This window comes from Apis cerana, linkage group LG11 (genome assembly GCF_029169275.1).
Source record: "Apis cerana isolate GH-2021 linkage group LG11, AcerK_1.0, whole genome shotgun sequence".
NCBI classification, from domain to species: domain Eukaryota; kingdom Metazoa; phylum Arthropoda; class Insecta; order Hymenoptera; family Apidae; genus Apis; species Apis cerana.
In genome coordinates this window covers 9,705,441-9,728,041 of record NC_083862.1, presented here as the reverse complement: position 1 = coordinate 9,728,041, position 22,601 = coordinate 9,705,441, and the positions used below count along the sequence as shown (strand labels likewise).

At 30.5% G+C, this 22,601-nt stretch overlaps 1 protein-coding gene and 1 long non-coding RNA gene across 7 annotated transcripts in view; both read right to left on the bottom strand.

The window, feature by feature from the left end:
• The window catches only part of LOC107997742 (uncharacterized), a 39,076-nt gene extending 27,883 nt beyond the window's left edge, over nt 1-11,193 (bottom strand). Inside the window, exons 1-4 of one of the 4 annotated variants that reach the window (XR_009831884.1) lie at nt 10,903-11,193; nt 9,581-9,844; nt 3,112-3,612; nt 1,016-1,092 (exon numbers count right to left, since the gene is read on the bottom strand). This is a non-coding gene — a long non-coding RNA (uncharacterized LOC107997742). Of the gene's footprint in view, nt 1-1,015; nt 1,093-3,111; nt 3,613-3,876; nt 4,018-9,580; nt 9,845-10,902 lie in introns of those variants that run through there. The other 3 variants (XR_001766076.3, XR_009831883.1, XR_009831882.1) reach the window with 3 other exon arrangements.
• Nucleotides 11,194-14,924: 3,731 nt separating this feature from the next.
• Nucleotides 14,925-22,407, bottom strand: LOC107997772 (pre-rRNA 2'-O-ribose RNA methyltransferase FTSJ3). 3 transcript variants are annotated; one of them, XR_009831876.1, is made up of 7 exons: nt 22,211-22,407; nt 21,584-22,047; nt 20,562-21,501; nt 20,016-20,459; nt 19,552-19,936; nt 15,413-19,430; nt 14,925-15,165 (listed from the first exon to the last, which is right to left on the bottom strand). XR_009831876.1 is itself a non-coding variant. In XM_062081711.1 (6 exons), the coding sequence occupies exons 1-6, from the start codon at nt 22,275-22,277 to the stop codon at nt 19,187-19,189; spliced, it is 2,544 nt and encodes an 847-aa protein (XP_061937695.1). In that variant the 5' UTR covers nt 22,278-22,407; the 3' UTR covers nt 14,925-19,186. The 3 variants fall into 3 exon arrangements, 1 of the variants encoding a protein (XP_061937695.1); XR_009831875.1 differs by having other exon boundaries at nt 15,087-15,313; XM_062081711.1 differs by having other exon boundaries at nt 14,925-19,430.
• Nucleotides 22,408-22,601: the final 194 nt, after the last annotated feature.

The window sequence follows — 22,601 nt, the reverse complement described above, 5'->3', positions numbered from 1 at the left end:
AATATCATAAACAAACAGCAATTTCGAAATGTTCCGAATGAATTACGAAAGTTTTACATGCGGCTGGAGTATATGTACATATATCACTGGCGAAAGCGAGCAAGCTGGCAATCAGCAACGAATTTCAATATCATTCCATAAGCTTTCACACATACGAACAGAAAAATATATTACATATATATGTATATACGTATAAAACTTTCGATTTAACCAGTCGTGGTCCTTTCTGCAAGGAGAAAGAGACTGCTCCGTTTCTATCGCGTAACTCGTGACCTATTCACCCACTTCGAGTTTAGCTTATTCCCCATTGTTCGCGGGCAGACAATGAGCCCAAAGGAATTCTTCTTCGAAACATCTCCCTCGACGTATTACTTTCGACGGGGAGAAACAAGGTCGAGACGACCGTTTTTCCCCGGGTTACAGCCGCGTGTGCATCAAATCTCATTCCTGTACGCGAATTATGGAGGTGTAGGCGTGGGCTTACGAAGCTGTAGAAAGTGAATTGAACTTGTTCTGGCAAAGTGACAACTGTGTCTCACCCACTTTTTTACCGTGGCTCCCGTGAGTCTTGGGGATTTAAGTACGTAATTAAATTGTGAAAAGAATTAGATCTCTCGTGATTTTTTTTTTTTCTTTAATTGGAGTTTTGCCATTTTTGTATGTACGAAAGTAGGGATGAGTGAATGAAAATTTAATAAAAGGCTCGCTCGTGATTTCCTTTGAAATTTCTTTCTAATAATTATTAGAAAGATAACGATCCTTATTTAAGTTAGGTTAAGCAGATACTCATGGTATTTTTTTTTAATTCAATCCATTTGCGTTTAAGAGGGGAAAGAAATTAATAATCAAAAAATTAAATTTTAACTTTAAGTGTCTTAATTAAAATGTTGTTCTTGATGTGATGGTTTAAAAAAATAATATTTCCTTGATCATTTATGTAATTCTTTCTTACGTAATGAACAAACTTTATTTATTGGAATAACATTTTAATTAGTACAAAATTGAACTCACTTACCTGAACTCCTATTGTTTCCAACTGAAAATCATAGTGCAACTTGAGTTGTACGAACTTTTGATCCCGATGAAATTTCACTGTAACATAAAAAAAAATTGTACGAACGTTAAACATTTATACAGATCCTTGTTTAAAAATTTCGTATCATCAATTTACTTTTAAAGTAAAATTTAAAAAAAAGGAAAAACTTGATCTTAAATCTATTTGTGAGAAAATCGCAAGAAAGAGCAAAATTTTTGTAATAAATATCAATCAAAAATTGCAATTTATGTATAAGATGATATATAGATGAAGTTTGTTCGATAAATGCTAGATAGAATCACATAGGAGAAGTAACAAGTCCCTTGCTATAAATACATTTCGCGTGAGACGTAGAAGCCAGGTGACCTTTAACCTCGAAAGGCAGACGGCCTGAAAGCAGAGTTCTATAGAATCCGAGAGACAGTTCGGTGGCATATATTTCGGGGTCGTGACCCACTTAATCTAGCAAAGTGTGCTACCTGTGTCCCTATTCGATCCCTTTCGAAGGTCACAAATCATCGGAATAATATACAGAAGAGCAATTCGAACAACGTCTAAATAAAATATAAATCCAGTATTTCACGAAAATACTTAAACTTTCTAAAATAATGTTAATAATTTTAAGAAGATGAAACGAATCCTCAAAGTTTCAGTGTGCTCGGCAGAGGAAAATTTTAAATTAGAAAGATTGCAGGATTTAAGGAAAATTATAAGAAAAATTTCTAGGAATTCTCAAGAAACTTTTCATGGATGAAAGTATTATCTCTCTACATTTATAATTTATTGTGCCCCATTTAACGTAAATCAGATTGGATGAATTTCCCTCTGAGATTTGTTCAAATAGTTTCGTGGGCATAGATCCGTCGCAATCTGTGTACCACAAACCCACGTCGACCTACTCGATCGACTGACCCGATTATATTTTCTGCTATTGGAGCACACTACCAATTTGGTAAGTAAGCTATTCATCGTTTTCACTCTTTCCATTTGGAATTTGATCAAGGTACAATCGTGATTTGGTGAATAGCCGACGGTGAAGATGTAAAAGGTGAACCTACTTTGATAGATTTGGATGTTAGAAAGTTTGAGAGGAAAGAATTGTTTAAGGTTCCGCCTGGAATACAGATTTTTCTATTCTCCTTTTTCTTTTTTCAACGAAACGGATTTAACTTTATACGCAATTCACATTAACACGAATATTCAAGAAATTCTAAATCTTTAAAATTATGAGCGAATTATATTTCGTATAAAATCATCGATTATTTTATCTAGTAAAAAAGAAAAAAAATAGAAGGATATGGATAAAATAAAAAAAGACAAATAAATTGGATCATTCTCGATATTATATGTGGAATCGTATAATAATAGAAGAACGTTATTAAATACGATAATTAAGAACATCTGTCGCGATGGCGGGTCGAAATTTTACGTTGTTCACGGTTGTAAAAATGTCAGTTTCTGAGAAAGGAAGGAAGTGAGGCCGTATCGATCGACCGGTCTTTATGAACGTCTTACGAACACGGCCAAGAGACACGAGGGCGTCGTCTTCCGGTTTTGCGAGGCCATTTTCCGAGCGTGGCCCTCGCGTGCTTCCTCGTGCCTCGTGCCTTTATGCGTTTACGATTATTGACACGGTACCTAAATTGCCCGTCATAATTGTGTCTAGCTGAAAGTATATTTATCTTTATGACCGTTCCCTCGAGTTATTCATTTCTGAAATTAGATTTATGTAGTTTAAACTTGCTTAATCTTTGTGAAACTGAAGAATGAATTGTGAACTCCATATTTTACGTTTCAACAATAAATAACCAGTTTAAATGTCTATCAAAAAACTGAATCACAAGCCAAGAACTCAAACTATATGCTTCCGTGAAATTAAATAAACTTAATCACGAATAACACGGGTCGCAGGCCCCTGCCCCCCCCATCATTTCCATCTACACGTGAGAACAAAGTGAGAAAAACAAAAGGTAAAACTGCCCTTCAAAAGAATCGAATAACGACGTCGAAAGCTCGAACGAAAAACGAAGGGACAAAGGAAACTTCTTCATTCACTGCCTCTTCGTTTTCCTTACCATTTAGCGATTGCTTCAAACGTTTATATCTTCAAACATTCCAGGTATAATACAACGGGCATTCTTCACGACATTGTACACTAATCGTTCTCAATGTCATCCATCCCATCCGAGTGGAAGGGAAATTTCGATCGTCGAATATCCCATCCATCCATTGACCGACAAAAATTCACGAAGCCGTGCGAGCGAGGACGAAGGGACAACAAGGAGGATCGCCTTTGTTCGCCTTTACCGACCCAGAAACCCGATTCTTTCTTCTTTTTCCTTTTCTCTCTCTTTCTCCCTTTTCTCTCCTCTCCTCTCCGCCGATCGTGTATACATACGCGCACGAGCCAGTTTTCGCAGAGGCCTCGTTAGTGAAAGTTACCACCTCCAGTGGGGGAGAAAGTGAAAGCCATTTCCGGGATAAACGCCGACCGATGAAATTATATCAACGAGGCGGACTGATATTAATGGCCATCCGATTACACGCGATACTTGTCCATCCGTGTCTGATATTCACTAGAAACACAGATGATAAGGATATTAGAATAGTGTGTATTATCGTCTCCTTAAATGATGTTACGTAAGGTAGCGTACGACGATCAAGATTAGGGAAAATGGATTATTTTAAATAGGGAAGGAATTGTGCAAATTCTATTTTAATTGAAGAAAAATCTTTTCTACTCGTATCTATTCTTTTTTTGAATTAATAGGTTATGTCTATCTGCGAATAATTTTTACGAAACATTCTTGTATCGAGATTTCGTAGGCGATTGTACACACCATATCATAAAGAATTATTCCCAGAGGGCGGATTAATATTAATAGCTATTTGATTGCGCGAATATCAACGCTTGTCCACCTTCGTTGTCCACGTATACCACGATTAGCATTTTTCCAAACAATCTCCTTCCTTTCTTTTTTTTCAATCGAATGAAGCATGTAGATGCCCACATAAATGTTCTATTTCAAAAAAACGCACCGCGAGAAAATAAATCTTCCTGGTTGCCGATGAAGCAATTACGATAGAAAGTGTGACAATGCATGCTGCACACCGCGAGCCTGTTCAACGACTGTTGTTGCATCATTGAAACGAATTTACGTAACGGCGGGAGAAGAAAGGATTAGACGTCGAAAGGGCAGACGGATATTTCAATTATATCTTTTTATCTACGCAAAAATAAACGTTAAACGTATTTTTGAAATCGAATTCGATATATTCAATGACTCGAATTTCGATACTTCTATCATCGAGCACACTTTCGGTTCGAAATTTAGGTTAAAAGCCGAAATTTAAAATTCTCTCATAGAGATGTGAAGATACGAAGGGAAGAATTGCGATCGATTGCGAAATCGAGGGAACGAGTAAAAAAAGTGAGAAGGAAAAGGCGTTCCATTTCTTTCTTTCTTTCCCCTTTTCCGTACATATATCGCCATATTTATCGAAAAGCGAACACACGAAGAGAAGCACGGCGCGTGGTACTCGAAAAAGGGAAAGGGGACTCGGAAAGTGGAACACGGCCAATGGCCCGATGACCCCCTGACACACATTTCACGGCTCGTCTCAACGAAAGTGAAAAGGATCGACCGATTTACGATCGTCAGATTTACGGCACACATATTTGAAGAATTGTATTTCAACCAAATACGTGTCGTCTTCTTTAAACGAGGATCGTAAAAATATAGATATATATACGTATCGAAATATACGATTATTGCGCGACGAAAATTATATTCGTTCCTGATCGATATACTTACTCGATGGCGTTTACGAGCCGACTGTACAAATCGTCTCTATAAATTAGTTGTTCGCCACGCGTGTTATGTTTATATACACGTAATTCCGTGTGACACTGGGAAGTGTCTTATACGTTCGTACGTAAGTAAAAATAAATAAATACGTATAATCGATTCGCTTCGATATAATACTACCGTAAATTCTGAACGAAAGTATTTTTATATTATTTACAATGTATATTATTTTAAAAATAATTTTATTGTTGTAATTTTATTGTTGTAAAAATAAAAAAAATAAAGATGATTGTTTAGATAAATTTGACATTGTTAATGTTAACCTAAGCTAACACACCAATCTCTGATCAGATACGTACAATAAAATACTTTTCACAAGGATACAAGCGGTATTTAAATTCTGTAATATCGATCGAGAAGCGTCCCTTGAATACGAAAGAATTGTAATAATCGTAAATATATGCGTTGATGCATGTTATCGATGGAGCAAGAGATTTTCATGAGGGAAAGGATGAGAGAAAGGAAAAAATTTTGGACAAATTTTACGGAAGAAACGAACAAAACTTCTCTCTAACGGAGTAAAATTGAAATGCAAATCGTTCACAGCGTGAATCGATTCGAGATTTGGGTAAAATCTAAAACCGCAAAAGGGTCTGTGTTCCATGCGGTGAAAACTCGGTTTCGAGATGTTGCCCTTGATGCCTTATGACTTTCGTAAACATCTCTAGAAAGTGTCGCTTTCTCTAGAATAAAGATGATCCTTGACGAATCATCGGAACTACTTTGGTCGACCCTCGCCTTGACCAAGGATGTTCAAATAACAAGGCGATCGTTATAAAACTGGTTAAAGGTGAAGCGAAAAAGGAAAATCTCGTTCATCTTTAAAAGCAATCGATTTATACTTTTTTTTTTTTTTGCAAAAATAACGATTTTGATTATTTCTCCGAACAAAGACTCGAAAGTTTTCGAATATAATTTGAATACTTTTTTATTTTATCCTTCAAACGTGTAGAACGTTCGTTATTTTATCAGTTTATAATTGTTCCCTAGCATTTTTTATAACGAAACAATGAATAAATTATACAATAAATTAAACATTTTCCACGAAAAAAAGCAATGATTCGTGTTAAACGAATAAATAAAAGCTCAAGTTTGTATTTGTAATTTTTTAAAAAAATTAATCGATCATCCAGTGACTGGATCTATTTCACGTCGTATCAGCCAGTTTATCAAAAAATATTTATCATAGCGAAATCGTAAAGCGAAACCTAAAAGAACAATCTCAGTATTGATGACAGTCCTTGGTCAACAAAAGAACGGTCACGTTATTGAGCTTGGATTAGCCCTATCCCTGCTTATCGTCTCGATATCCTTGGCTCTGTTTTTAGCCTCAAATCGCGGGCATAGGTGCACTTTGGCCTCTGTTTTACACACACACACACATGCTCACATATTAAATCCGGTATATATTAACCACTTGAGTAAACGAGCACGTAACTTCGTTGTTCTAACAATAACCGCAGCGAGGCGCACACGGAAATCGAATCCGGCTTTGGTAACTGGAATGGCACACAACGCACAATTTTTCGCCCACCATCTCGATATTATTTCGAAAGATTGCGAGAACGATTGATTCCTGTTGCAAGAGAAACATGTGAAAAAACGATATTCCTATTTCCTATTTCATTTTAATTATCGAGATGTAGCGTAGTTTCGAAAAAGTCGATCGAATTAGCAAATTAGATTCACGTGACGGTTTATGAATATGTAAAGAGCGATGAATCATGTGATATTTTTAGTACGGTACAATGTCACTTGGAAAGAAAATGAAACCAATTGTTAAAACTTTTCTTAAGTTATCTTTAATCTCAAGGAAAGGTTAAACTCGCCGCTAACTAAATGTTCAATTTCAAAAGAGGAACCCAGCTCGCTTCTCAAAGCGTTTTAAAAAAAAACAAAAGATCGTCCAATCTGTAATTTTTCAATTTCTCGTCCATCGTCGCGTAACGAAAGAATATGTGGAATAAGTATAAAACGGCGAATGGTATAACAAGTGGCTAGATTTTCAGGGAACGATCAAGTTTCCTTGAAGTCACGCTTAATAATAGACATTTTCGATAGTCGTATATGCCATTGGTGTGTATACCAGCCGAATGACGACTGTTCGTTCATTCAGGAAGCCAACTATTTCCGATGCCCAAACGTGTTTCCCCGATACGACACAGATACGAAATTCTGGCTGTGGCGTGGTAACCACCGGTTATTAATACCGACTAAATAACAGGTTGACCTTCGACGGATACGTCTCGATGTATTTTAGCGCCAGGACGGGAAACGGCGCGCGTCGGGAGACACGGCGAGACGCAAACACCATGAAGAACAGGCAGGATTCACGTACCATTGAACGTGGTCCAAAAATCCTTCGTTAAACGATCGAGTAACGCGTCTGCATTCGCTTTGTCATTGTCGTCGTTGCAAAGTGACGGCAGTTAAAACCGACAATGTGACACGAGAAAGAGAGAAAGAGAGAGAGAGCATCGAACATTTTACGAGGCATTGTTGGAAAGATCGCGCCGCAAAGGCGCGTTAAGAACGTTTTAGGGCCACGATTTTTATTCACGGATCAGGTAAATTACTTTTTCTTTACGATGAGTCCGTATAAATCTTCTAATTTCGATTTCGAAACGAAATGATACCGATCGGATACATCTCGAATGATGTTCGAATGTTAAAAGAAACGTGATACGATTTCACGAGGTATCGGTATATTTTTACAACGTTTTCGAAATTTCATAACGCGCCATCGCCTTTTCGAAATGATTCAGAGCGTCTAAAGAAAGAGTCGAACGATTCTGAAAACTTTGGAATAAATTCGACGTAACAAAGAGGAGACGGTTCAAGGTTTCCCTTTGGCGTGTCTAAAGAAAAAAAAAAAAGAAAAAAAAAATGTATATTTTTGCCACGGCGTGTTTCTTTTAGAGAAGAATACAGGCAAAGAAATAATACGGAGCAACGGAGGTCGCAAATCATACCGGGTTACCCTTCGACCCCTGAAATCCATTACGAGATTTCAGGGACGAATGTTTGAGAGTGTTCAACACCATAACGGTTCAGGAGGGAGCAATAAATTACCGACAGTCAAAAGGACCCGATGTTTTCCCAATTTCAGGTGTAGTCGATTATGAGAGGAAAGTCAGGATTGTAAACGTTCCTCAAAGCTTTACAATTCTTTGAAAAATTATACCCCGTAACAATGGGCACTAACAACCGTACATTACGAATCGTCTAATCTAGCTGGTAATTTCAATTAAATCTTAATTAGCCTAACTAAACTATTATTCATTAAATTTTCATACTTTGCGCTCAAGTTGAAACGACAATTAATTACATTAAAAATACTCTAGCGATGGTCCCGTGATATTACAAATGCAAATCAAGAAATACAATTCTATTTTTATACGAGACACAGTCTCTTCTTTGTACCCTACTTCGCAGTTCGCCACTTTAGAATCATCACATGATCAACGAAGTATACCCTGAACAACTTTAAAACGATCCTAAAATCGATCGACACGTATACGCTTTGAAATTCAAAAACAAACTATGTGTTTCCCTGCCACCACGAGCCAATAAAATCGATGATATACCTTTTCTACGTTCTATCTGCTTTATTTTCTACCGTGTAGCTCTCGACGAAGGTCGAAGTCGCGTCCGCCATTCAACAACCGATCTCCTCATCCTCTTCCAGTCTTCCGGCTTCCATCTCTCTATCTCGTTCCGCGTATAACTCCCCCTCTTCCCGCGATTCGCAGTTCGTGGAGCGTGCTTGGAACAACAATCGAATGCGGAAAAATTCTTGACAAGGCCGCGGGTGTCAAGGACATCTAGCGCACACATAGCCGTCCCACCTGACTTACAACACGTTACAATGGACCACAATGCTGCAGATCGTTCTTCTTCTTTTTTTTTCCTCGGTCAAAACCAAGAGTCTCTCGTCGTTAATGAACGATTGAACGTTCTTACAATCCTCGTCTACAGTGTGTTACCGCTATTATTCCTTATCTTTCCTTTGTTACTTGACGAAGGTTGTCCATGCGCTGTTCGTAATGATCGAAAACGGAATTTCCTGCGATAATCGGAATAAAACTCGCGAAAAGAGGAGTAAACACGATATTCGATACTTATCGATGTAATGATACACCGGCTGGAAAATTACCTGATTATCCTTGATATTCTGATTTTAACACATGCTATATTATTTACGATGTCGAAATTATTCTACTTCTTAATTAACTGTATTTAACTGTAATTAAAATGATAAATAGAAATTGTTGGATTCCTTCCCGTGCTTTGTTCGAAATATAGAAATTGATTTCCAAACGAATTTAACAATGTAATAACATCTGTGATCTGGCTGTGATCATCAAAAAAAAAATATCGATTACTCAGTGTTAATTTTTTTAAAAATAAATTCGAATAAATGTAATATTTGTTCTCATTCATTGGATTTAAATTCCAAATCATAGATGGTAAGATTAAACAGTCACGTAACTATTATTTCGCTCTACAAATTGAAGATTAATTCGGTAATACCATTTAAATCGAGGATCAAGTCGAGCTGAAGAGCGAAGAAGCTAAGGTTGTACGAAATTTAGAAGCAAAGCGGAGATCGAAATAATTACTCTGAATTTCAATGATAAGCCACGAGAAACGTATACGCTGATTATTTACTTACTTGATTTTCGCGAAGCTTTTTTTTTTTTCCATTACGTGATTTTCCATCGTGAATCTTCAGTTCTGCGGTCGTGCCCTTGACGTATTTCTCGATACAGCGTATACATAAACATATATTGACGTGCACACAACTAAGCACAGGTCACGAGGACGTGACGTCTTGATGGAGCATAAATGCATGGCCGGTTATGCACGTACGTCAACAAAAGTCGCTCATAACGCGACGTAGAAGGTGCTCCAAAATCCAGCTGCCTCGATGAATCACCTACAAGCATACAATGGTTAGTCTATATCTTGGACACAAAGGTCATAAATGAATTGCTTTGGCAACTATAGAATAGTCACGGTAAGATATAAATAGACGGGATAGACGGAGGAGTTGTGTTGAAGGACGTAGGGATACAATTTTGTCATTTACGTGAATAAGTATGAATAAAAGAATGGAAAAACAGATGATATAATCATGATGTAATCTGATTTCCACGTTCAATTATTCAAATTAGAAAAAAGATATTTCTTATTAGTAAATTATAAATTATAAAACAAAATCGAAAATTTTGTAATTGATCAATATAATTCAAGTTTTTTATTAACAGCGCGAAAGATAAAGTTTTATCATAAAATTTGATCGTGCAAATTATTTCATCAGATGTTCTAAAGGAAAAATTATATTTATAAAAAACGATTATGTTAAATTCGAAAATTTAAAATTGTTATCAACACGATAACAAGTTCGCTAACAAATTCCATTTTAGAATTTATTATAACTAGAACTAATATTTATTTCATGTGTTGATCATTAAAATCATAATAATCGTGAAACAAAATTTTAAAGTCTAAAAAAAACTACTAATCGTGTTAATGACTTGTTCATTAATTCATTAATTCATTCCACGATATATAATAACAAAAACTTGCGTGTAATTCATTAAATGAAAGAACGTATCTGAGGAAACGTACACGTGCAAATGTTTCACGTGTATAGAAATACAGAGGCACAGACCAAGCCTCGGGATTTCGGGTCGATAACCGTGACGTCAGTGAATTATAAGAGAGAGGGTAAGGGAGAGGAAACGGAGCACGTTGATAGAGAGATAAGAGAGAGGAGAAAAATAGAAAAGTTGTTTATAGAAAACAAGAAAGAGAGAGGGAGGGGAGAGAGAGAGAGAGAGAGAGAAGAAGAGATAGAAGAGAGGAAAAGAAAAAAAAGACGGAACATTGTCAGTGAAAAAGGAAAAGAGAAGAAAGATCGCACTTAAAAGGAGAGAAAAAATAGAAAGAAAGAAAGAGAGAGATGAAAAGGCGGATGAAGTTCAAGGTTACCGCGCTTGAATGCACGTCCCACGCAGAAAATAGGAAAAGAGGGCGAATATATTTTCCAGCTTCGAGGTGAAACATGAAACGCTGGCCGGATGGTGGGCGAATCAAATGATTTCCGGAAAGGAAATTTGCGGACAAACTTTATGTTCTATGAGACGATTTCCTGATCAATCACTAGCTATTTTAATCGAAACCCATTTCCAAAGTCCATATTTTCCAGTCGATGAACCATATTTTGATTAAGAACAAAATGATTTGAAGTTTTTTAGCAAATCTAATTATCAAATCTACGATATAATTAAATCATGAATGAATCGATATATATATATATATATTTCGTTTATCTTATTAAGATTTATTAATGATTATTAATACATTATTATTATTAATATATCATATTATCTATTTCCTTTCGTCTCCTACGTATGGGAAACGAAAACCATATAATGAAAAATTTTGCAATTTTTATTTGTCATCCAAATGATTAGCACTAATTATTATTACGTGTGGATAATGATATAATGCATATACTTGCAATGAGACATGAGCTGCCCGGTAAAATTTTCAAAGTGATAAACAAGGATATTTTCTCGCTTTTTTCCAAGAATCGTGTATTCGATGGGCGTTTCGTAATGAGACATCCAGGTGATTACATTATTACGAGGCGATAATCCTTGTGACTAAGTACAATGATGATGCGAGTAAAATTCGTAGAGTATTGTATCTTCTTATATATAATAATGTATCAACATTGTGCAAAATTACGATTGCAAAAATCGTAATTATGAAATACACTCGCCAAGAAATCTGCAAAAAAATAAAAATTATTAATTGCAAATTTTAAATTCACGAAGAAACACAATTATAAATAATATAGGTTTTTATTTATTTAAAAATTAAATCTAATTGAAATCGACTAATGAGTTCATGTCTAATGTTTCTTATCGATCCTTTTATCAGTCATAACGACGTATCGCGTTAGATGATTTTACCAGTTAACGAAACTGAAATTGTATATATAATGCATAGGAATACGTTGTTCAAGGTAATCAGCATGAAACGGTCTCCAGCTACTACGTATTATTGTTCTTTCATAGATATGATACAATTGCATGAATTGCAATCAATAGCGGGACCATATTTAAAAGTTTCTATCTTAGAATTTAAATCGGTTAATAATTTCATTCTCATTAGTTTCATAATTACGAAACGAAGATAATTGAAATACAGAGGATAAATAGATTAAAACACTTATTCAAAAACGTTGAATTATATATGAAGGAAAAATGTTAAGGAAAAAATGAATAAATAAATCTCTAGAACAAAAAGGAAAGAATAAAAAGAGAGGACATATGAAATTTTTATATTTGAATATTTCATGGAATTGTTGTGAACGAAAAAATATTTCAGTTTACTCTACATAATTAAAAATTAATATATTAATAGCATTAATCATGGAACGATATGCAAAATCTTTTAAACATTGCGGGAAATGAAGGAAACCGCATGTCCACTTAGAAAAGTAATTCTGAGAAGAGGAATTAGGCTAGATTCTTGTCCCATTGGCCTAGCAAACTCCAACTAGATCTCGAGTTTGTTGTCTCGGCTCTCCACTGTACTCAGACCGTAATCGTATTTGGGTTAGCATGTCCGGACGTGGCCCGGACGTGGCAACCTTGAACTTGCCGCCCCGAATGGCCCAATATCAACTCCCAAACCCCTTTTCCATCGTGAGAAAAGGATGGATACCGGTAATACGTTCCAGGAAGGGAAGAAAATAATCGGAAATCTAAGGACGTAACGAAGAATTTACTACTTTTAGGCCGTGCTACACGGTTTTCCCGATCTTGCATCTTGTAACTCGTTCAAAAATTGAATTTCGAGAAAAGTTCTATATTCTAAAACGATTGAAGGAATATAGATTTAAATATTTTGTGAGCATAAATATACATGATATAATAGGAAATGATTTATGATAAAACGTTATAGTAATTGATATATATATAGAATACAATTTTCATTTTTAATTCTATGCATAAAGAAAATATTGATAGATTTTTTAATTCACTAATGAAAAATATTATAATTTAATGAAAATAAGTAAATTTGTAACAATTGTTAAATTGAAAATTGGTCACAATCTAATGAGAAAGAATAGATGTATCACCTGTTGAAATTAGATAAAAATTTATACATTTTTTTTTTTAGTATTGAAAAAGTTTATGTAGCATTCATAAAATTTTCAAGTTAATAATTCAAATTAATAATTAATAAAATTTAATTTTCACACAAAAATTTGCAACAATGTAAAATAATAAGATATAAAAATTATATAGAATGATAATATTATATTAAAATAAATACAATTTATCAGATATGATTAATAATATTAATAATCAATTAGAATGTAAAAATTTGATATAAACTAAATATTTTAATAACTAAAGTAAATAAGAATAATATAAGTAATAAGCAATTATAAGTTATTCAGTCATTTCAAATAAATATTTGCAAAATTATTTTTCGTATTCAACAATAAATTTAAAAGATTTTCATAATTTATACGCAAATTAAATATTCTATTCTAATTGATTTTTTTTTTATCTTTAAAATATAAAGTTTTTCTCTTAAATATTTCAAACTAAATTCATTTATATAAAAATAATGTTTACTAACATCTTTACTAACATTGTATGTTTTCATAGCATATTAGGTGGATCTACCTATAGAGATCAACTTTTTCTGAACCTTGAGGCGAACAAGATAGTCATGGACGACCTCGAGCAAGTGTTGGCTCCCGGCTACGTATAACGGATTGCCCGTGACCGGGGAGGACCTTGGCCATGGATATACGTCGGATGTCGTGATTCGAATTCGTCCAGCCAGAAAAAAACGATCGTGTAACGAAATTTGGAGAAGAAGAGGAATTGATAAAAATAAGAAGGAATTGATAAATTTGGAGAGGAAGAGGAATTGATAAAAATAAGGAAGAAGAGGAGGAATTGATAAATTTGATAAATACGAGTTACAATTACACTATATCGAACGAACGAATTCTTGTATTGAACTTGTACCACAACTCGAATAGTGTTTGCGCCCCATCTATTCCTCGAAGAGAGAGATTAAAGGAGAAACGTATACGTTTGTTCGCATACAGGAAAGGATCGGATATTTACGCGCGTTCATCAGAGGAATTGATAAATTTGGGGAGAAAGAGGAATTGATAAAAATAAAGAAGAGGAGGAACTGATAAATTTGGGGAGGAAGAGGAATTGATAAAAATAAGGAGAAGGAGGAATTGATAAATCGTGACGTGCGCATTTAATCCTTTCATGATTTCCTTTCGCTACAAATTAAAAAAAAAGCAAAAATCGAAAATATTTAAATTTATTCAATAAAATTATATTTAATAATAATTTAAATTAATAATTCAAATTATTGAATTTATTTTCTTTTTGCAACATATTTTAATTTAAAAAAGTAATAAAATGTAAATAAATAAAATTAAAATTTTATAATTAAAATCAGATTTTATCTCAAATAAATTTCAATGAAACTTCTATGAAAAAAAAAAATAAAAAATAATATTTCATTTCTTATGGACAAGAAATTTACACAAGTTCATTAAAGGAATATGTTGCAAAATATAAATATCCATTTAAATTTTAACAAAAAAGAGATCATAGTATCTTTAAAACTAAAACCTAATATCTTTAATTTTTACCTAGAATTAGAAGTAGATTTCTTCGCGAAAAAACTTATAAAAATTTAATACTTCGTTGTTTTATATTATAGATTAAAGAAAATCTTTCTATAGATATTTCTATTAGAAATCTTAAATAAAAATATTTAGATCTTTTCCTGATTGTTTCTTTCAATATAATATTCTTTTTTTTAATACAAAATGACATTTAGTTTTTCTTTTTCTGAAACCAAAAAAACAGTAAATCAATTATAAATAATTATTATTCAAATTAAATATATAATAGAAAAAAAATAATAAGAAATTAGAAAATACATTTGTATATATTTGTTTACATTTATATTCATTTATTTTTATGTCTTATAATTACAATTCTTTTGTATTAATCAATAATCAATAACTCAATCCTATCTATTACTTTAAATTCATGTTATAATACATACAAAAAAGTTTTAATGGGGTAGGCGTTAATAGTTCAGCTTACCCTGAAACAATCGTCGACGACCTTGCATCAGTCTCAACCGGCAACTTACGACTAGCGATGGAACCGAAATTCTCATAATCTAATATCAAATCGAAACAAATTGAATATATAATGTGTTAAAAAAATACAAACAAATGCAATACAATTCAAATTTCAAGATGGCCACTCTCAACGTTTAACGTTAATTTTCCACATATTTTTCCTATTATTACGTATTCCATTTCTTTCTGCATATTATAGTATATAGATATATCATTGTATAAAAAATGTATCACTATCTAATATGTTAATTAAAAATAATATGAAAATAAATATCCGGTACTTACTATGTTCTTTTAATAATTTCATTCATAGAAGATTTCAATATCATGTAGGATGTAAATTATTCAATGCAGATGCATGATTTTTTTAAATCGTCAAAATTTAAATTAGTAACATCCTAAAAGCATCTAATGATGTACATAGATCTTTAATAATACAGTCTAAAAATTACATTTCAGTTCGTGCCCATCGCTACTTATAACGGTTTGCCCGTGACCAGAGAAGACCTTGGCAATGACTTGCGCGACACGCTGCGACGCACGACAAGCCGGCTCATGGTGCGCATGCGTCAATTGCGCACGCATCTCGCTCGATGCATTTGGAGGTCGCATATCCCGTGCACACCGACTACAGCAACCTTGACCTTATACCTCGGCCCGCTAGCCAACGAGGTCCATCCCCTCTTGTACGGTTGAAGGTCATCAGCATAGTGGCTAGGAAACCGAGACGAAAAGAGGGAGACAAGCTGATGGTAACGGCTGCGGAGAGTAAAAGAGGACCTAGCAAAATCCAGTCGCTCAATCTCTCTCGAGGACGCGTTAACGATTCTCAATTACCGCGCGTCAGCCCTTGTCTCGTTGCATCTACCCCCACTACTTCCATAACTTGATTATCTTTTTTTATATTTCGATCTAATTTTTCGCATTTACTTATTTCACTTTGATTCATATATTCAATATTTTTATTATTAACACTATATTTTGTTTTCATTCAATATTATTTATTTCATTTTTATTTTTTAGTTTTGTGATTTAAGGTTATATTCGAAAATAACGAAAATAAAATAAAGATTACAAGAAAATTTTAATATACTTTTCAAAAAAATGAATATGTAAATGTTACGGCATATATAATGGAAAGTTTAAGATTTTTTATCCATTGGACACAATTAAATTTTAACTATTTTGTTTATATTATATACTTATATATAAATGATATAAATAATTATTCAAGATTTGATATGTATGATAAGTAACTAAAATATTCATTAGTTAATTTTGAATGTTTATTTATATTTAATTAATAAAATAATTTTTTCAAAAAAATTCTTTTTTTAATAAATTCTTTGTTTTAAAGGTTAAGATAACACATATTTTAATAATAAGATAAAAATAAAATAAAATTTTTTAAGATAACTATGATAATTTATCAATTTTAATATAAATAAAATCAGAGAAACATTTTTTTAATTTAAAATAAAAAATAGAAATTATATATCTATCTTATTTTATAAATTATTCAAGTAACAATAAATAATCAATTGAAAAGATTAAAAAGAAAAGAATAATTTAATAAATAAATTAATAATTGTGCAATTTATAAAAAAAAAATTCAATGTGCTCGTAAAGAGATTACAAAATCTTAATACTTATATCTAATGTTACACACTGTGGAAATGAAATGCTTGTCTCGCAAATGATTCTCGTACAGATTAGAGACGGTGGAAAGTCGAGGTCGCCCTTGACGTAAGCGCCAACCGCGTAAAGAACACAGATACCGATGGCCTTTCATAAAATAAAAGAGTCTAAGTCAGGAAACTTGACCGAGTAACATACATCAATTATTTATTGTTTATATTTTTGAAACAAAAAACATTATAAAACAAAATTTATAAAAAAACAAAATTATTTTATCAATATTTAAAATTGTTGAAATCATATATTGTTATTGATTATTATAACATATTAAACTTCTATATTATTAAAAAAATGTTTTAACAAGCATGTTTTTCATTTGTTATGTAGTCTATTTCTCAATTGTATTTCTGGTGCAATTTCTCATAATTTTAACTCAAGTTAAAAGCCATCAGATCAGTTCAAGGCTTCGGAATTTACCAAATTCAACCTTCATATCTCATAAATAATTTTCAAAAAACTCAATAAAAAAAATCGATAATATACATATTTAAATATATATAATTAAATTATTTTTTTATAATATAAATTAATAATTTTACTAGATTTGTACATGATATTTTACATCTTTAATAAATTAGAATAAAAATATTATTTGCATAACATTAATCAAAGCGAAATATATACATAAAAATATACTTATTTGTTATGTATAAAAATATTAAAAATATGAAAATCAGCAGCATTGGCGTCAATATATTGAAAAGATTTTGAATATCATTACAGCATCTACAAATGTTTGACGCCAAATACAAACTTGATTTGCGGCTAAATTGAAATGAGTGAATATTATCATATCTCGAGATCATCCTTTAAAATAAAATTAATAATTTTTTCTTCGGAATAACAACAAAAATAAGCAAAAATTAATAAACATAATATAACATTGTGAATTTTAAATATCTTTTTTAATGAAAATAATAAAATCATTAACTGTAGAAGAAACGTTAAAAAGCTTTTACATAAATTCAAAAAAAAATATATAATCGAAACTAATTAACTTTCAATATATTTATTTTTTTGTACCAAAGATATTGTATTTCATCGTATTACGAAATTTACATATCAGTAAACTTGGTCTTGACATCAACCATTGCAATAGATTATCTTTATATTAATTATATCATAATTGGTATTTTCTGCCAATTAAAACAAATGCTTAGATAATAAAAAATTTTTGAATAACGAGTTACAAAAAATAAAAAAAAAATAAGAACATGATAGAAAATTCGTAATTGTAAATCATATCATATAAATGTAGAAATATATTTGTAAAAATATACCAATGATGAAGCCGATGAGAACGATGATGAGATTTTTGGCAGCGAACCAAAAAAAGTTTTATCGACTACTTTCATTGCAACGACGATGTAAAACGATCTTTCTAAATGCCATCGGCCTTGTCCTTGACATCGACCACAGCGTCCCAACACTACGCAGCTATGATTGCATCAGATGTTCGATGCATGGAATACACCAGGAAGGAAGTTAGTAACAAAAAGCAAAAAAGATGAAAGGGGAGTAATATCAAGTCGATCATAGTAGGAGGTTTCATATAGTTGAACAAGTGGATATAAAATTTATTTATATCATTTATTTTTCGCATATTATATCATTTATTTTACTATATGATTTTATAAATTACGTTAAACTCATTTTAAAACAAATATTTTTATTTGTACTTTTTTACTTTTTATTATTTTAATAGATTTTTTTTATAATAATTAAAAAATTCGGATATATAAATTTATATATAAAATTTTTTGGAAGTATTTTATGAAATATAAAATATATAGTAACATAAATGTATAAAATATCTAATTATATAAATTATATAAATTGAATATTTAAAAACTCGATTATTCGAAAATTGCAATTTGTGATAAAAAATTGTAATACATTTTGATATATCAAAACTGAATAAAAATGTATAAACTTATAAAACAAATAATTATTTATTTAATATTATAAAAATATAAATAAATTTCAATATATATATTTTTTTATTCAATTTTGTATATTTTGTATCAAAATATATTTCAATTTTTGATCACGAAGTGCAATTTTCAAATAATTGAGTTTTTAAATATTCAATTTATTATTTATTTATAATAATAATAATAATAATTATGAAAGTTATATACACAATGCATATTTATGTACAAAATACAATATTAAAATTTCAAGGAAAATAATATCTATCATGTATTCAAGTAGATATTACTTAGATTTATTACTTAGTTTTCTATTTTTAATTATATATTGAATATTGAAGTTTCAGGATAAATGAAAATTACTAATATATGATCATTTTATATGAGAATAAAACAAAAGAATTAAATTAAATTAAATTATTAAATTACTTTAATTTTTTCCTTTATGATTTTTAGATTTTCCTTGAGATGGTTTACCATGATTTTTTTTTCCACGTTTTTTAGTTTTTTCTTTTGCTTTTGTTGCACGTAAATCTTTTTTCATTCTCGGATCAACTAATTTATAACGTCCTTTAACACCAGGTGGTCTTTTCGTTTTCTTTTGTGTCATATGTTTTTTCATGACTACATAAGTAACATCTTTTTTTGGTTCTTTATGAGCTTTCTTATATAAACTAGAAAAATAAAAGATAACAAATGATTAATTTCATATGCATGCATAAATATGTAATTTCATATGCATATATAAATAGATAAAAAATATATAAAAATTTTTAAATAAAAATTCATGCTTACTTTTGTATTTGTTTTGCTTTTTCTTTATTACTAATATCAGTATTATCCATTATTGATTCCACTTTTTTTTTTGCTTTTTCTAATTTACGTAACGCTCTACGCTTTTTTCTTGCCTTTGCTTCTATTACTTTTTTGATTGGTCTAATATTTAAATCTTCAACACGTTTTTTATATTCGTTAACAAGTTCATTTGGTACTGGTATTACATTTTTCATGTGTTTTTCTTCATCTTGCACAAACCAATCTGGTAATTTTTCATCATTAAATGCATATCTATTCCAAGCTGAATCTATTAAGTTCCTTCGAGTTTTTTTATTCTGGATTAACAATGACCCCAATGCTAAATCTTCTTCTGATAAATGTTTTCTTTTCTTTAATTTATTATCTATACATTACAAAAATTATATTAAATCTTTTATTTACTAAATAAATTTTATTACATAATATCCATACAATATACTCACTTGTTGTTTGAGAATTATCTTTGTTACTAATTTCATTTCTTTTAGACTTTTTCATCATTTTATTCACATCATAATCAGAATCTGAATCATCATTATTAAAATCATTATTATTTTCATCATCATCTTGTCTTTTTTCTTTTATATTTTTATAATTTTTTATTTTATTTTCTTTATCACTATCTGCAGAAATGTCTTCTCCTATAATATGACCACCTTTCTTTCTATATTCCTCAACCATTTTATCCAATTCAAAATCTTCATCTTTTTCATCTTCTAAATTTTTAAATATATCCTTTTCAAACCATAATTCTGCTTTGTGAATTCTTTTAGTTTTTTTGTCTCTATGATCTAAATCAGTTAATAAAGGATTCTCTAAATCTTCTTCAATATTATTATTTTTTTTTTTAATGTTTTTAATATTTTCATCATCAGATTCATTTAAACCTAAAATTTAATTGTATAATTGTATAAAAGTATTAATAATTTTATAAATATATAAATAAATAAAATAAAAAAAATTATACATTTAAATAATGTATAAAATACCTAAATTTGATTGATTACTATCTGAACCATTATCTGAAACATTATCTGAATCATCTGGTTCACTATCTTCTGATTTATAATATAAGCCTGAACTATCTAAATGTTCTTTATCTTTTTTATATATCATTTTTTTTGTTTTTTTTTGTTCTATATCTGAATCTACATCACTTTCTGCTAATATATTAGGATCTTGATCCATTATATTTTCTAATTGTTGATGTGTTTTAATTTCTTTCAAACTAAACATATCATCTCCTTCCAATATAGGTCCTTCATTTCCTTTATGTATCATTTTTAAATTAAGTCGTTCATTTAATTTTTGTCTCTGTTTATTGGCCTTTTTTTTCTTTCGTTTAAGATCTCTAGCTTCATTTTCTTTAAGTTCTTCAATTTGTTTTCTAATTTGTTCATCTTCTATATCTTCCAGTTCTTCTTGACTCATAGGTGCTGTTTCTATTGTTTCATCAAGCAAATTTTGTGTATTTTCATCTATTGGTTCCTTTTCTTTCAAAGATTCCTTTATTATCTTCCACCAATTAATTAAATTTCGTAAATCCTTTTTACCTAAAACTTTAATATCTTTACAACATTCCTTAATTTCCTTAGTTGTTTTTTCATGATTAGTTATTATCTCATCATCAAAAACGATTTCAGAAGTATTCTGCAATGCTTCCACAATATTTTCATGTGCTATAAAATCTTTAACAGATAATTTATGATACAAAGTATAATCATTTTCTGGATAACCTTCTACTTTATCTTTTTTTTTTGTAGGATTAAATATATTCAATTTATTTGTAGGTTCTATCTCTAATTCAGAAAAAACATATTTTGGATCTAAAAATTTAGGATCTAATTTATCTGGTGCAATATAATATTGACAAACAACAAAAATTTCAGCAGATTCTGTACGTGATGCTTGTGGTTTAGTTGCATGCACCTTAAACAAAATACTTAATAAAATACACAATCAAAATATTAATATAATAAAAATTATTTTTATAATAAAAAAAATTATATACCTTTTTAAATAATTGTTTTAATACCCAAATCAATGGATTATAATCTTTAGAACGAAAAACTTTTGTAATAAACCAACCACCAGACCGCAAAAAATACGTTGCCATTTTAAGAGCACTTAAAGTTAAAACAATTTGTTGATATGCATCATGGAGCCAATTTTTACCTACATTTGGTGCTCCATCATGTAATACAACATCAGCTTTCCAAGTTTTTAATTCACGTGCTATTGATACACGGCATTTATCCATTGTAATATCTTCTATTAAACTGATACATCCTGGAATGGGTTTTATAGGAAACAAATCTACACCTATTACTATGGAAGATACTGGCATATTTTGCCGAGCAACTTGCATCCATCCTCCAGGAGCTGCACATAAATCTATACATATTCGAGATTTTTGTAAAAATTCAAATTTCCGATTCAGTTGAATCAATTTGAAAGCAGCACGTGATCTATAACCTATAAAATATAATTTATTAAAAAAATAGTTTTACATCATATATTATCAATAATTTTGAAAATATATCATAATTTAAAATTTAATGTTAAAATATTCATTATTCAAACAAATAAGGTTATTTTTATTTTTTTTTATAAAATAATATTATTTCAGAATATTTACCCGTTTCCTTTGCTAATTGATAAAATTTATCTTTTCTTTGTTTTCCAATTTTTCCTTTTTTACCCATTTTAATTTATAAACAATTTTATTTTTATAGAAAACTTATTTCAATGGAAAATATTTCTCTACACAAATAATAGTAGTATACTATAGTAATGCTATATTATAGATAGTAGTCCGTATAGATATTTTAGATATGGAGATAACATATTTTAGAAGTGGGGATAAACAAAAATAATGGATATTTAGAAAATACATTTATTTTTAGGAAAAAATGTCAACCTATTTCCAAATGCAAAAAAAAATCTTCTATGTATAAACATATAATATTAATTAATATGATATTAATATAATATATAATTATTTAATAATTACATTTAATAAAAAAATG

What these genes read in the sequence shown, in the direction of transcription:
- LOC107997772 (XM_062081711.1), bottom strand. Translation starts at nt 22,277, where the DNA reads ATGGGTAAAAAAGGAAAAATTGGAAAACAAAGAAAAGATAAATTTTAT. An exon ending in TCAATTAGCAAAGGAAACGG is followed by an intron (nt 22,048 to 22,210) that starts GTAAATATTCTG and finishes TATATTTTATAG; the next exon opens with GTTATAGATCACGTGCTGCT. An exon ending in AAAGCAAAACAAATACAAAA is followed by an intron (nt 19,431 to 19,551) that starts GTAAGCATGAAT and finishes TTATTTTTCTAG; the next exon opens with TTTATATAAGAAAGCTCATA.